We start from the raw sequence: 16,492 nt of genomic DNA, 5'->3' as shown, positions 1-16,492 counted from the left end.
GGGGCCATATATGAGACGACTGAGAGGTGGAAACAGATTTGTGGGCTGCTAAATGATGAAGACCTCTACTAGTGCTGTGGGTTGCTAGGTTCTCCTTTTTTTTTTTTTGGGTTGAAAACTGAACTCTTCCTTTATATAAATATATATATTTTTGGGTTGGATGACTATTGTACCTGTGGATTCGATAGCATACTAATATAAATATATTTATATATTTCAAAAAAAAAAAGGCAGAGAGAGGGAGGGACGGGGGGCGCGGGCCGCGCGGCCATATGTCAGAGCATGATTGCCAAACGAAAGCGTAGGGATGTCCATTCAGCTTGCGACACTTGTTGTGGCGGCAGTTTTATGATTGGCGAATGGTTTCCGCTTCTTGGACGTCAAAGTAAATACAATATTAATTGATGCAATGGCTATGGATATGGGGTTGGCGATGGTGGCTTGGCCATGAACTGTGTCTTTTCCTTCGTCTTCTTCATCTCTTCTTGGCCATAGCGTGCGCAGCGATGGCAAGTCAGAGCACGGACTCTGTAGTTGAGTCGGAATATATCTCTAAATACCACAGGCACGAAATTTTAGAGAATCAGGCGAGCTCTGTTCTGTCCAAGCAGATCCGAGCTCCTGTGGACGTGGTGAGCCCCCCCCCCCCGTCTCTCTCTCTCTCTCTCTCTCTCTCTCTCTCTCGCTCTCTATGTATGTGCGTGTGTGGGCGCGGGCGGTGTCAGAAAAGCTTCAAGCTTCCATGGAAGCTTCAAGGTCCTATCGCTTCTCAAGCTTACATGGTTGCAAAGATAGCTTCCATACAGATACAAAGCTTCAAGTTCTTCTTGCTGCTTAAAAGGCTTAAGCTTTCACGGTTGCAAATGCTCCCTTTCTACCCGCTTTTGTACACAACCGGATATCTTTCATTAGGCCGGTTCATATTCGCTTCCTCCGCAAAGGCTTGTATGGTTGCAAAAACTAGGGTTCTCGTTTCATCGTCTTCATCTCAGAGCAGAAAAGCATGGCTAACTCTTCCATCTGTGTTTGTTTTGTGAATAGTTTTAAGCACTCCGAAAATCTGTCATGAGAAGCATGCCTGCAGGTTTGGTCCACTGTCCGGAAATTCGAGGAGCCCCAGAAGTACAAGCCTTTTGTGCAGAGCTGTGTCATGCATGGGGATGTCCGGCCCGGCAATGTGCGAGAGGTCTGCGTTATCTCGGGTCTCCCTGCCACCACCAGCGTAGATTTGTTAGAAACGTTGGACGACCAGCAGCACATCATCAGCTACAAAGTCGTTGGAGGGGACCATCGGTTGAGGGTAGGAAATACTTGCATGTTCTTGCTTATACACAACCATCACAGCTATGCTTTTTGGGCTTCCCTTGAGAGGCCCATGATCACGTTTATCTTCATAGTAATCTGTATTCTAAGTGCTTTATATGTTTTTTTGTAGAATTATAAGTCCATTATCACACTCCACCCAGAAACACTTGAAGGCAAGCCGGGCACTCTTGTTCTTGAATCATACTCGGTGGATGTTCCAGATGGCAACACTAAGGACGATGCCAAGTTCTTTGTAGAAGCTCTCATAAAATGTAACCTTAAGTCTCTTGCAGACATTTCTGAGCGACGTGCATAAGAAGTATGTCTTAATAATAAGACTCGTATGTTTCCATTTCACAAGCGTTGTGGCATCACTGTTGTGTTGTACCCTTGTGTTCAGCAACCATCATCCAAACTCTCATGCCATCTTCCTGTATACTGTAGCTGAAAGAGGGCTAGCAGGCAGAATTACAAGTCCAGTATCACACTCCACCCAGAAACAGTTGAAGGCAAGCCGGGTACTCTGTGTTCTAGAATCATACTCGGTGGATGTGCCAGATGGCAACACTAAGGACGATACCAAGTTCTTTGTAGAAGCTCTCATAATATGTAACCTTAAAGACATTTCTGCGCTACCTGCGTAAGGAGTATGTCTTAATAAGACCCGTGTGTATTCATTTCACAAGCTTTGTGGCACCACTGTTGTCTTGTTGTACCCTTGTGTTCAGCAACTAACTCTCATGTCATCTTCCCATATACTGTAGCATAACTTTTTAGTTGAAAGAGAGCTAGCAGGCACATTTGGCAGCCTCCTTTTTATTACAGATGCATAGTGAACCAAACAAGGTTTCCTTATATTTTTTGTGCTTTACTTGTTTATGGTGCACCCCGGGATGCCTGGGAGCATTTTTTTTTCATTGCCTTGGATTCATTTTTATAAAGCATAATTATGGTTTACCTTCCTAGAAGTCGTTTCTTTCTAGACCTAACAATGGAATCGATTATCATTACTAGAGGCTGCCCCTCTTATATCACATACATGGTAGCTGGTTGGGCAGATGAGCAAACCAGGGCGATTTGCTTGTGTGACTGTGCATGTGCGTGTATAAGGTGTGTTTGTGCCACCTCTACAAAGTTCAAGGATTTACCTGACCCCCTTTGATACAGATACCATAGTTTTTTCAATGTCCTTGGAACATCATCATCACCTGCAATGAGGACCAGCCTTTGGCAATGTCAGTTGTGTTGCTGGTTGATTCATTCACCCGGCTGAGAAGGACGTGGCAGCTTTTGTTGCTGCCAAAGAACGTCTTGGGTGCATAGTACTTACGGCAGTCTGATGCCTGCATCAAGGTTTGTGTTTGCGGGGATGAAAGAGTCAGTGATAGCCACATAGGTGCCCACTGCGAATTGGTCATGCCTGGTATCATCCTACCTGACTTTGATCACATGCCCATTAGTGAAGTGTCAAGCCCGGTAGGGGAAGTGGATACCGGAATGGGGTAGAAGTCAGGCATTACCCAATGCTGCCGATGATGATTCTCCATTCGACATCAGAGTCTATCCAATCCAGCTAGTCAGGTCTCGGAATTTGGTACACTTGATGCAATTCCGAGGACGGGTTCTGAGGGATTTGGTGCCTTTACAGAGGAATGGGTATCAGCCTTTGTTCATGCGACAAGAAAGGGCGGGTTTGTGGGCAATATGGGTGGAGTAGAAAAGGGGAAGACAAGCTAAAGGGTGACATTAAAGTGAGGCGTTTTGGGGGCTTGGGGAAATGGACAGAAGTGGAAAAGAGGACAAGCTAAAGGGTGGGGGTTGACAAGGGCAGGTTTGTGGGCAAAGTGGTGGCGTGGAAAAGGGGGGGGAGGGGGGGGTGTTGGGGTTGGGTAGTGGTGTGGGTGTGGATGGATGGCATGTTTGTGCATGTAACTGAAATGTTAATGAGTGGTGTGTTGGCATACAACTTGCGTTGGTTATTATAGTTGGGAAGTCATTTGATAATTGGAAAATTAATGACCCTGCATTGTGAAACTGGTCATACTGATGATCGGACAAAAACTTTTATCCCACAAATTTAGACTATCTTTTGACTTGTATCTATGTTATTAGAATATTTATGAAGGGGGTGTCTGCTAAGGAGAAGCCGTCTTCTTTTAGATTGGCTGAAGCAATGTCTCCTCGCACAACAACCAAGTTGAGATACAGGCCATGGCAATACCTGCCGACTATGACAACCCATTGCTCTGTAAAGGCACCAAAATCCCTCAGAACCCCATATGCCCTCACGGTTTGCCTTGGTATCAAGTGTACCAAATTCTGAGACCCGACCAGCTGGATTGGATAGACTCTGATGTCAAATGGAGAATCATCATCGGCTCTAAGAAGGAACCCTTGCTCTACAAAAGCTCAGATTTTGTTCATTGGGAGAAAGCCAAGAGCCCCTTGCACAATGTGCCTTCCACTGGCATTGGCTAGTTCCATGACTTCTACCCCATTCCTCCCCTACTGGGCTTGACACTTCGCTAATGGGCCTCTTGTGAAACATGTGATCAAAGTTAACACATATCCCTAATGGAGTTGTTGATTTGAGGCTTCGTGACTCTCATGGAGTCCAGATCTCACTTAAGTTTGGTAATTAACTTGGAACTTTCCATTGGTGTATGGTGTATGAAGATGCCTCTTTATTTAGTAGTGGGGGTTACATAGCAGGAAGGGCTACCAAATATGGTGGGTGATACATGTTGTGGTTTTGTATGGTGCTTAACATCGATATCCACTGATGAACATTCTGAAACATCGGTGTGTAAGCGTGCTGTGGACATAGAAGTGGACTTCAGCTTGCCCAACTTGAAGCAAGCAGTGAGTGCTAGAAATGCCTAGCTAATATGCAGTGAAAAAGGCATTTCAAGAAGTGTTGTTGTTGGGCCTTTTGGCGATGTACTTGTTCTCACGTTTGATGACCAAGCCAAGCAAACTGCTCTTTTCTTCTACATTGTGTCGAGAGAAAGTGGATGGAAAGCTTTCTCTCCTGCATACTTCAGAGTGTCCTTAACACCATTGATTATTAGAAACAAATCTAATCTTTTTTTCCACTGGTGCATGTTGTGTGTAAATCCCATGCCAAAATGCATTGGAGACATGCATGCCTCTGGTCAGGTGTGCCTTTGCACGTGTAGCGTTTGAATTTCAGGAATGGCAGTGGCCAGTGCCGTGTGTATGTTGCTAATGAACATCGACAAGCTGTCTCGTGGTCCAAGGCTACAATAAATCAGTAACCCTTGATTAGTTGGTTTTCATCTCGAGTCTGTAACTTGGTTATCTAGTTGCTAAACCGGGATTCGAACTAAACCAGTAGAATGCTAGAAATTCTCCCAGAGTACGAGAGTTGCCAAAGCTGCAAAAGCTTAGCAGAGTGTTTGGTCATCCCTCTCCGTGCTGCTCTCCACTTTGAGCAGCGGCTCTGTCAAAGAGTGCTTCTCCTGAAAATACATTCAAGAACTTAACACTGTGAAAGTGGATTCGGATCCAAATTGTGCATGGCTAGAGGTGAAGAACATCTCTGCTAGGTTCACTTCTGACTGAATGTCTTCATGCAACAAGAAGAAGCTAACCCTTTCAATAGCATAGCATGCCTGAGATAAACTTCTTCACTCTTTTTTGTAGGGCACTCTAAAGAGGTCACCATTCGACTACCACAACTCCCATATCCGTGAATTAGAACGGATGTCACGGAATGATTTTAATCATACCCAACAGAGACAATACGAAAGTAAATTTGTTTACAAGCTTTCAATCTTCCTATTTCACTACATGCTTGTAGATATGCATATCAAAGTGATATCATCCAAAGCAACATGCTCCTTTTGCATACGTATGTACAAATGTCGAGCTTTCTTTCCTAGCCTCAACGTATGCTGAGAGCATTGCGTCCCATAATATGATGTTACACAACCACATTATACACTGCATGCATACTCTACCTCCAAATTGACACCACTTGCCATACATATGAGTGTGATACTAACATAGACATTAGGCATTAGATATATATTCCTTCTTGTAGGCATTTGGCAATATCCGAATATATCACTTTGGATATTGGGAAGTGCTAAGAAATGCAAAGCGGCAAGTGTTGGAAACAGGATTGCAAGAATGCACGCGCACACAACGTGGATAAGTTCAAGAGAACACACAATAGGATAATGAATGTGTGATGTGCAAAGATGATAAGTATACTCTAAAATGGGTGTATATTAACATGGGAAAAAACTTTCTATAGGGGAAAAAAGTGCCTTGATTGGTCCACATCACCACCAAATATGATTACAAATCTCCCTTGGGAGTGATGATGTGAAGAAGGGGTGAGTTGGCACTAAAAGTATGGAGATGTCCCAGGCTCTTTGGACTATGAGAGAGAGCCCAGACTAATCTTTGAAGGAAAGTAACTTTAAAGCTTTGTGACACTACAACACAACCCCTCCCCTTAGTGACGCCCGCTTTCATCGCTAAGGGGCCAAGTATGGACGTTGTTACCATTGCTATTGTGCGTTGATTTAGAGACGCTTCAAGTGATTGATTTTCGTTGCATAACCGATATTTAAAGCATTGCATAAATGATGTTTGACACTGCATAGGGTATTGCGTCGCATAAACGATGACAGGCAATGCTTAAGCGATACCTAACGTCTCTTTTACCCAATTAAAAACTGCGCATTATTGTGCTCTCTCTCTCTCTCTCTCTCTCTCTTTCTCACATACACACATTAATATTGTACTCCTCTCTCTCTCTCTCTCTCTCTCTCTCGCTCTCTCTCTCACACACACACACACACACACACACACACACATCTCTAGCTCTCACACACATACCTCTCTCTCTCTCTCTCTCTCCCCTCCTTTCGAATTGTATTGAGCACACATTATAGAACTCTCTCTCCTGAAGGTCACACACATAAGCAAGCAAAGATCAATTCAACATGGAGGATTATAACACCGGTAAGCACATAATTGTACTTCAACAATTTGTAAAAGGGATCTAGAGCAAGGAGGAGGGTCGTCTAGTCATCGTGTCGTCCTCATTGTCCAACTCCCTATCACAATGCTGCTTCGATGTAGATGTGCCAATGGCAGTCTATGGATCTACCATGCTACCATGTCTTGTCATGTCCTCATCGTTGTGCAGCTCCTACGGTTTAGAAAACTAATTAGCTAATGTTTGAATACTTTAATTACAATAGAATGACATTTACTTGAGATTACTTACAAAAGTAGCGATAGAGGTAGCTGGGTCTTTAGATGCCTATAACCCTGATAGGTTGGTTGTCTCTATCTCTTGAGGAGTGGGCTTGTGACTATAGTCCTTTGCTTGTTTTTAAAAAAACATTAATTATCGGTTGATGAACATATGATACACACTTAAATGCATGCATAAGACCAAATGTAAACACTCTAATAATTACTTATAAAAGTGGCAATAAAGTCCTTCTTGCATATCCTATTGATGAGATGTGATGTATGCCCAACTTGTAGCCTAGCTCATGCTGCCTCCTATAGACATACATTCAGAATCAAAAAACATATATACTTAGACCTAAGATTTAAGATAGGCACTAGTACATAGCTAGAGAGTACCTATTATATACCTTTTATTGATCCTAATGTGTCTTGAGTTTCATCTCCTGCCAAAAGACCCTCCACGACTCAAGATGCATAGAAGTGGGATGGGTATTCTTTGACACTGGAGCAATAATGCCTACACATTTCCAAGTCACATATAAGAAGTTGTAATAAAAAAATTAATGCATGTGTCGACAACTATGAGCTGTGAAACTCTCGCTAATCAAGTCATCGAATTTCATGTCACATAGATAGAGGTTGTAGCAAACAATGATTCCAAATATAGATTACAACTAGAGATAATATTTACTAGGTTCATATAAGTGAAGAACTCGAAAACAATTGAATATGCTATGAATACTTTCACTACAAACTCATACGTAACTGACTTTAACGAGTATTTGTTCTAATTTTTATTTTGTTCCAATGGCAAATAGGTTCCGAATCATCATGTGGTACATTGCCTCCTTCAGCATGCCTATGAGCTCTTATGATAGGGTGAGGAGGTGTGTCCGCATCTTCATCGATGTCTTCAGTGAGTTAGCATGTAGAAAGGGGCCAGAGGTGATGCATCCCCCAAGGGCCACCATCATGTACAAGTATTTATGTAACCTTTTTGTACCATATTAAAATATAGAAACCCTGACACCAATCTCTCACTTCTTCTCTCTCCTTTGATCCTAATCATGTGTTAATTAATATCTTGTTCTTAATAAGGCTTAGGATTGTGGTTCAGTATAGCAAATGCTTCTGCGTATGCAACATTTGTTGTCACTTGTCTTATTACTTTGTTGGCACTTGTTTAATTACAAATTATTCTGTCTTTATGATTGTCTGATTTGTATTGGATCATAGGTTCTAGATTATGATATTGTGGAGGATGTGTCCTTATATCGTCGAGGTTATTGAGATATCGAGCTCAACTAGGGCTATGTCAGACATTGATGACCCGCGTGGGTGATAGCTTCCGCATCTACACCACTGGCATGGTTGGTGAGATTATGGGTGATATACGGCTAGTGGGATGACAGGATGTGTGACAACCATTTTGGATTACTAGAGACTGGCATGGTTATAGCACCAGCTCATTTAACTGGGTTAACATTATGAACTGACCCTTGTATGTTGTAGTAGTTGAGTACTAACCCATATAGTGTGTACTCTTATCTTTATGTTATGTTGGTTGAGTAGAGAAGAAGAAGATAGAAGAAAATTCAGCTATCCATCTCTCTCTTGTGTCTTGTTCTCTCTTGTGTGTGTGTTTGCTTGCTAGGGTTTGAAGCTCTACCTCTCCCCCACATTTTCTTTATGATATCAAAGCCTGGTTTGTGTGAGAGCTAAGGAGGCAAGCAAGAACAAGCAAGGAAGGAAGCGGTACTACACGGGTAAGAGCACCATCATCTCTTTTCCCTTCTTAGTTTAGGTACAACACCTCCTCAGTAGCTTTGGGAGCTACACATCTTCGATTGAGGAGATGTCTTCATGGAGCGGAGCTACAGGTCAGATGTATTGTCCTATAAATAAGACATCGTTTTTCAGCCAGATTCGCGTTTCGGGTGCGTTATGGGCCCCGTTTCGTCACTGCAGGAGGGTATCTTCGATAATTTTTTGAAAGTTTTGGTAGAGAATTGTTTTTGCTTGAAATCTGGTTATTGCAGTGTAGCAGTGCATTTTGGAAGTGTAGCAGTGCATTTTTGAAGTGCAGACAGGCTATATACATGTATTGTTGATACTTGGTGTATGTATGTTAACTCATGCATTTTGGAAGTGTAGCAGTGCATTTTTGAAGTGCAGACAGGCTATATACATGTATTGTTGATACTGGGTGTATGTATGTTAACTCATGACGGACATTGAGATGTACTATGTTTTACGTCATTAATTTAAATATTCTGAGTCATGGGCCGGGCTTGTCGGCACCATATGTTAAGGATAAAGGGATTGGGTGATCATCGCCGATGAGAGGCGCACTTGAATATCAGCAGGGTAAGGGTTAGGATCGGCCGGCCATGTATGGACGCCCAAGTGTGAACGGCCAAGTCACCTATAAGAGTCAAATGTAACCCTAAAATCCTCATTCTTATGTGTTGTGAATACAAGAGTGCTCTTGCCTTATCTCCTTGGTTTCCTTCTCCTGCGTGTGTGTGTGTGAGAGAGAGAGAGAGAGAGAGTGAGAGAGCGATCGAGCACTGTGTAGCGGCACGACGACAGAGAGGCGGTAGAGCGGCGACGGCGGCTCCTTCTTCACTGCGACGCGGGAATCCTTCACGGCGGTGGTTAGAGCGGTGAGTGAAACACCTTTGCATTCTGTTTGAGCTTGCTTTCCTGGTTGTATGCTTGCAGCCATTCGTGGCTCGCATACGGTGTCTGGCAAGTCCCCAGCTACGACCTGTGCGGCAAAAGCGTACATTTTTGGTACCGCTTGCCGGGGAGTTGCCCTACACCAAGCTCCAGTTTGCAGCTCGGGCTGTTGCGTGAAGTTTAATTTACACTGGAGGAAAGCGACTGTGTGTTTATTGTTGAGGTGTTTCCGTGTTTTGCAATCTGTTTCTGCAATTTGTCTTCTGCATTTCTGTTTCTTTTGTTGTTTTTCCGCTCCGCGTGTGGGCGCGCGTTCTGTTATCTGGTTTTCTGTGTGCGAGGGGGGATTTCTGAATCCCCATCAGACCTGTGCTGTGTGCGAACTGCGCCACGGCCAAGGCTGAACCTTGGAAAACTTATCTCAAAAAAAAGGAAAAAAAAATTTTTAATTTCGGAAAATTAAAAATAAAAAATAAAAAATTAAATTTTATTTCTAAAGAAAAAACCAAACGTGTGGAGAGGAAAGATTTTTTAATTGGAGAAAAAATTTTTGAAAAGAAAAACCCCCAATTGACCCCGACCCCGGTCTCGGTCTTTTTCTTTTGATATATATATATAGGAGAGTGAGCCTCCATAGCTTTCTTTCAAGTGAGAGCTTATGGAAAGTTGTGCCCTATATGTAGCCCACTCCCCACGGAGTAAAGTGAGCATGTGGGATAAAGCCCTCACCCTTTCCTCCACAAGCAAATAGGCTTTTGCCCCTTCCCCCCATAGCGAAACGGACTGTTTTGAGGACCACAGGAGCTTTGGATAGGCGAACACGGTGCTGTAAAGCATGCTAGGACCCTTTAAATGATACGCTCGTTTCGAGCTATCACACGTCCTAGTCCAAGTTCGACCGTAAGTAAGGGGGTCAAAAACGAGTTAAAAACAATCTAAAAACAATCTAAAAACAAGTAAAAACGGGGTGCGAAACACCTAAGAAACCACTTGTGTGAGTTTCAAGGGTAGTCACCAACGCCCGTAGGGTACCCACGTCATATGCATCTATGCTCTGGTCGGGTGCTAGAGCCTGAGCCACTAGAAAGCGTTTCAGTTTGTGCAGGCTCACACCATCCCTCCATGTTAGCATCTTGGCCTTCGGCTGGAACCCAAGGGAGTGCAACCCAAGATCCACGAATAGTGGATAGTGACTCGTCCTCTGACTCAGAAGCTATGGAAGGGCACCCTACCAAGAACCCTGAGGAGACAAGCCAAAACATGCCAGTTTTGGCCCCACAACCCGGATCTAGCATGTTTAGTCATCTAATAGAGACCTTTAGTAGAGCTACACGCTCTGAACATGCGACAAGCGAAGTAAATGAGGAAGGAGGGGTAGTAGATTCGCCATTCACATCTTATGTAGACCCTACCCTCCCAAAGAGTGTCCATGTGGATATTCTACCCACTTCGTTTAATGAGGGCCCTACTGAGCTACCACCTTCCTATGCTCTTCCTAAAGTAGAGGTCCCTCGAAGCCAATCCATAAGAAGTGACATTGCGTCCACTTCAAGAGAACCGTTTGGCACACCAAGTCTGAATGGGATATTTCTCAATGAAAATTGGGAATATGATCTACACACAGAGACTCTAACTGACCTATACACGGGTTACACATACCATGTAGGTTGGTTAGAAGTCCTACGATCTACATCTAGCGCCACTAATCTAGAGGAGCAACAACAAATGATATGTGAGGTTATTCATAGAATTATCCAATTTGAGAGACAAAATAGGGGAGTGAACCTAGATTCCACTGGCCCTATGAGATTTTTGGATACGGGCAAGGCCAAACAACCAACCCTATCATAATTGGAGACTCCCTCGGTGAGTCCCATAGACCCTTCGTATGTTGGTTCGCCTAGAGTCTCAATGCAGGTTGAGCCCACGAGCAGTAACTTTAGCTTTCCAACCTTGGCTCAACTTTCCATTAAGGAATCCACGATGCCTACCCCAATGATGAGCATGACAGAAAGCGCACCTGTTACCATTGTAGTTAGTACGACACCGCTACCTAGTGGAACAGTACCTACAACAGTGCGTGCCAGTGCCTATCGACCCTATGTACCTATCGCTACTCATGCTCATGTAGCTCCTACGCCTCTTAGTATGCTAATGGCGTATGCTCCACGACTGCCTTATTAGAACCCTTATCCAAGAGGAGCTAGGCCTAGCCACATATCATATCCTACGTCATTTGCCAACATACCCAGACCAACGCCAACTCCTATCAGCCAAGCTATCCCAGAAGTGCCTCCACCAGGTATGCTTGCTCACCTAGGTGATCTCGCAGCGTTTGCTCAGACGATCGGACGATCTATTACGGAAAACATGCGGGGTATGCCTAAGAGAGAACCTAGAAGCAAGGCAGTACAAGTGGCTAAGCTCACTCAAAACTTCAGTGGGGTGGTAACAAGGATGTTAGGAAGGACATTGAAGTCTTTGAACACATGTGTGATTCCTTGGAAGAGCACAATGAGCTGCATAAGTGTAAAGCCTTAGGCTTAACCTTGAGTGGGAAGGCCGGAGATTGGTATCGAACCTTAAGGGTTGAAGAGCGCACTCACTACCCCACTCTCAAGAGATTGTTCTTGAAAGAATACATACGTGAGGGTGTGCTTTGGGGAGTAGCATCTCAACTCCAAAAAGCTGAACGCGAGGAAGGGAAGTCAGTGAGAGACTTTATAAGTCGATTGAAGCATCTAAATTCTCGCTGCACTCCCGATGAGCGCTTCAATAATAACCAACTGCTCGATAGATTCATCCGAGGATTGCGCCACGAGGACATATACAATGGCCTAGTCATTAGAGGCCTTACAACATGGGAAGCAGTCACTGCCAATGCAATCCAGTTAGAAGACAACTTGATGATTGCAGGTAAAAAGGTGTCTTCGGAGACAAAATCCGTTAGTTCACAAGTATCTGGGCACGAGCCAATGACGGTGAAACCTATTGCCAAGGAGCCCAAGATATCCGAAATGTCTGTGAGATGACAGACCTTACTAAGGCTCTCCAAGAATACTTTAGGGATAATCGAGCTCCTCAAAATAGCCATATGTACCCAAGAAGAGAGCAACAATGGTGTTCGGTTTGCTTAGGACCACATAGCACGAGTGAATGTCCCACATTCAGAGTCAAATTCAATGGGAATTGCAATGCATGTGGTAAGTATGGCCATCAATCTAAAGATTGCCTAGTACTTAAGCGAATGTTGGCAAATCAGGCACCTCAAGTACCCGCGCTAATGCCTGCACAACCTGTCGAGCAACCGTCACAAGGTCTAGTGTAGCATGGGTTAGGACTAACCTTAAGGGTTAAGGTTAGGGTCAGGCATCCAAGGGTCACACATGAGGAATGGAAAGTCAAGAGTCACTTGAGGTCCCTCCTATATAATAGGGGCATGGGGCACACTCAAGGGAGCTTGGAGCTAGGAGGCTTGAGGCTTATGCTATGGTCTCTTGTGTAGAGATCCATATCTACTCATCTACCATTTCACACTTTAGCTACATGCTATTGGATTGGAGTTATACCTCTCTTGATGGTATGGGACATCAAGGTAGAGGTATGATGTATTTCATTATTATTCATGTGTGCATCCCTTGGGCTCGGGGGTGGTTGAGTTTATGCCTGATTTACGCATGTTTAAGCATAACAATTATCTAGAGAGATCTTAGGGTTTTAACACCTAAGTACGCAAAGATTATACAAGAGGAAATTGAAAAGAGCTTGTAAAATGTGGATTCATATACCCTATTGAGCACTCAGAATGGGTTTCTCCGATAGTCATCGTACCAAAGAAGAATGGGAAACTCAGAGTGTGCGTTGATCTCAAAAAGGTTAATGCAGCCACCAGAAGGGATCATTACCCCTTGCCATATTCTGAACATGTGCTTGAAAGAGTGGCAGGCAAAGAGGCATATAGCTTTTTAGATGGGTACTCGGGTTACAATCAGATCACAATTGCAGTCGAGGACCAAGCTAAAACAGCATTTATCACGGAGTTTGGAGTGTTTGCCTTTCGCGTCATGGCTTTTGGGTTGACCAATGCACCTGCAACATTTCAACGATTGATAAACACGGCCTTTAAGGAATATCTAAGGGACTTCTGTGAAGCTTTCTTAGATGATCTTTGTGTTCATTCCTCTTGGGACGAGCACTTGATGTGTTTACGAAAAATATTTAAAAGGTGTAGATTATATCGCATCTCATTGAATCCTTTCAAATGCCAATTTTGGGTTAAACATGGAGTTATCTTAGGGCATATAGTGTCCAAAAATGGGATTTCCACTGATGAGAGTAAAATCAAGGTCATTCTGGAATTACCCCCACCCACCAACTATAAGGGAGTCCAACGCTTTATGGGCCACGTTGGTTATTATCGAAGATTTATTCTATTCTTCGCCGAGATAGCTCGACCATTGTATAAGCTTCTCATCGAGTTTATTTGGACCGAAGAATGTGACCGTGCCTATGAGCTATTAAAGAAAGCCTTGGCGAGTGCTCCAATCTTGAGAATGCCTAACTGGGATTTACTCTTCCATGTGCATATTGATGCATCAAACTTTGCTATTGGGTGTGTGTTAACTCAACCTGGAGAACACAAGCTAGACTACCCCATTAGCTTTGCACGATGCTGAGATGAACTACACCACTATGGAGCGAGAAGGGTTGGCAATGATATATGCAGTAAAGAAATTTCGTTATTACCTCCTTGCCACCAAGTGTGTTTTCTATGTGGATCATCAAGCATTGTTGTATCTGGTAAACAAACCATGCTCCACAGGAAGAATCACACGATGGCTATTGATTCTTCTTGAGTTTGATTTCACTGTTGTTGTGAGACCTGGCAAGAAACATGTTATGGCTGATCATTTGTCTCGCATACCTAATGGTGAGGCTCCTACGGGGGTTGATGATGACTTACCGGACACTTCCCTGTTCATGGTGGAGACAATGCCTGAATGGAGTGAGAAGATTGTTAATTTTTTGGTTAATGGCTTTCCACCCAAGGAGCTTCGTAAAGATCTAGCTCGGAAGCTAATCAAAGAATGCGAACCCTATTGCCTGATAGCAGGGACTCTTTATAAAAGAGGAAAGGATGACGTTCTTAGGCGTTGTGCCCGAGAGGATGAGTATCTATACATTTTGCAAGAGGCACATATGGGCGTAGCCGGTGGTCGCTTCTCAGGAGACTTAAGTGCATGAAAGATCTTACAATCGGGGTATTGGTGGCCCACTATGTTCCAAGATGCATCACTCTTTGTGAAGGGTTGCGATGAATGCCAAACAATGATACAAGAAACCCCAGCACAAAGATCAGATGCCCCTACATCCGATCAAAGTATACCAACCATTTGAAAAGTGGGGTTTAGACTTTGTAGGTCCAATTAGCCCAGCGGCCCCTCGAAACACACAATCTCGCTATATTATTGTGGCCACTGACTATATGACCAAATGGGCTGAAGCGAAGGCGACACGTAAGGCAGATGCAAGGACAACAGCCAAGTTCCTCTTTGAAAATATAATCACACGCTTCGGTTGTCCTTTTGAACTTGTGAGCGACAATGGTACGCATTTTATAAATGAAGTGATTAAGGAGCTCACAACAAATTTCATGATATCCCATCATAAATCTACTCCTTACTATCCGCAAGCGAATGGCCAAGCCGAGAATAGCAACAAGACCTTAATCTCTGTTTTAACAAAGACAATTGAAGCTCATCGCACGGATTGGGATCTAAAGCTTACAACAGCTTTATGGGCCTATCGTACTGCATACAAAGTGGCTATTAATTGCACACCCTTCAAAATGGTATATGGCCAAGAAGCAGTCATGCCGTGGGAATTTGTCATTCCTAGTCTTCGTGTTGCTACTCAAGAGGGTTGGGATGGTAATCCCTTAGTAGAGCGTCTGTATATTCTTGAACGGCTAAACGAAGAAAGACAATTGGCTGTGTACAATGCCCTTGTGGAGAAGGATAGAAGGAAAAAATGGTTTGATCGCCACCTGAAGGACAAAGACATCAAGGTTGGAGATAAAGTCCTGATGTATGGAGTGCGAAACGAAAAGAAGAAGCTCAAATATGCTGGTAAGGGACCGTATCGAGTATGTGAAATTACCCCGCAAGGTACCATCAGAGTGGAGACTCTCGACGGAGTTGAAACCATTGGATTCCTTAATGGGAGTAAATTCAAAAGGTACTATGACCCCCTGAGCCAAGAGGAGTTACATGCAATCCATCAAAAGAAGGCAGCTAAAGAACAAGCTGAGCTTAAAAAGATATAAGCGAGAGTCGAAGCCAAAGAACGTCAACAGCGTGCTAGGCGACAACGGGAAGCCAACTTGGGAATTACGCAAGTATTTTTCGAGGAAGCAAAGGAGGATGCACTGGAATCCGACCCGCCTCTAAGATACCCAATTGAGTTACAGAGTCCTTACGGGAGGTGCTGTATAATGCATTATTGGATACAGGAGCTCAACACAATTTGTTATCATATGGCGTGTGGTGTCAACTTGGAAAACCACCTTTATCCAAGAGTGCTATCCAAGTTCAAGGAATCAACAAGAAGAAAACCCCTGTCTCAGGAATTCTACACACTTCGGTTGCTTATGACAAGGGGACCATAATTCAAAGCTTTTTGGTTATGCCTGCTGGTACCATAATTCAAAGCTTTTTGCTTATGACAAGGGGACCATAATTCAAAGCTTTTTGGTTATGCCTGCTGGTACCATGGAAGGGACTGTAAACTTAGGGCGCAAATGGATGTTGGCCACCAACTGCAATATCGATTGGGCAACCAGACGAGTCACAACGCAAGAACCAACACTTAGTATGACCGCTCAAAATCCTGCTCCTAAGCCATCGACTCTGGACAAAATGCTGGATAACGAAAAATCACCAAGTCCAGTGGAAAAACCATCTTTGATTGTTTGCCACCCCTCTAACGCTTCAACGCCAAGAGTGGAAACATGCAGGGTGGTATCTAAAGCTCCACTTACTATGCCAAAAAATACATACAAATGGGTCCCAAAAGCTTCATTAACAGCTACTTCCCCTGCTCAATCTCGTTCAACCACCAAGAAGCCTCGTAAAAGGAAAGCAGCTACCCACCCGAGAAAGGGCAATGTAACATCGCGATGGATCCCTAAAAAATTATTAGTAGCCCAAGGGTATTACAAGGGGAAGGACCAGATTTGGGTCCCTAAGCATAAGCTGAATCCCTCTAC

The 16,492-nt window shown here is 43.7% G+C and overlaps 1 protein-coding gene across 1 annotated transcript; it reads left to right on the top strand.

The window, feature by feature from the left end:
• Positions 1–233: 233 nt before the first annotated feature.
• LOC147628732 (abscisic acid receptor PYL8-like) lies at positions 234–1,999 on the top strand. Its single transcript, XM_086813966.1, has 4 exons — positions 234–632; positions 1,085–1,300; positions 1,436–1,624; positions 1,750–1,999. Exons 1-3 carry the CDS (start codon positions 405–407, stop codon positions 1,619–1,621), a joined length of 630 nt encoding a protein of 209 aa, XP_086670092.1. The 5' UTR covers positions 234–404; the 3' UTR covers positions 1,622–1,624; positions 1,750–1,999.
• Positions 2,000–16,492: the final 14,493 nt, after the last annotated feature.

The sequence above is a fragment of the Cibotium barometz genome, chromosome 19 (genome assembly GCF_041138505.1).
Source record: "Cibotium barometz isolate CiBa-2024 chromosome 19, ASM4113850v1, whole genome shotgun sequence".
Lineage (NCBI taxonomy): Eukaryota > Viridiplantae > Streptophyta > Polypodiopsida > Cyatheales > Cibotiaceae > Cibotium > Cibotium barometz.
Note: the sequence above shows the minus strand (reverse complement) of the source record. Positions and strands in the feature narration are given on the sequence as shown.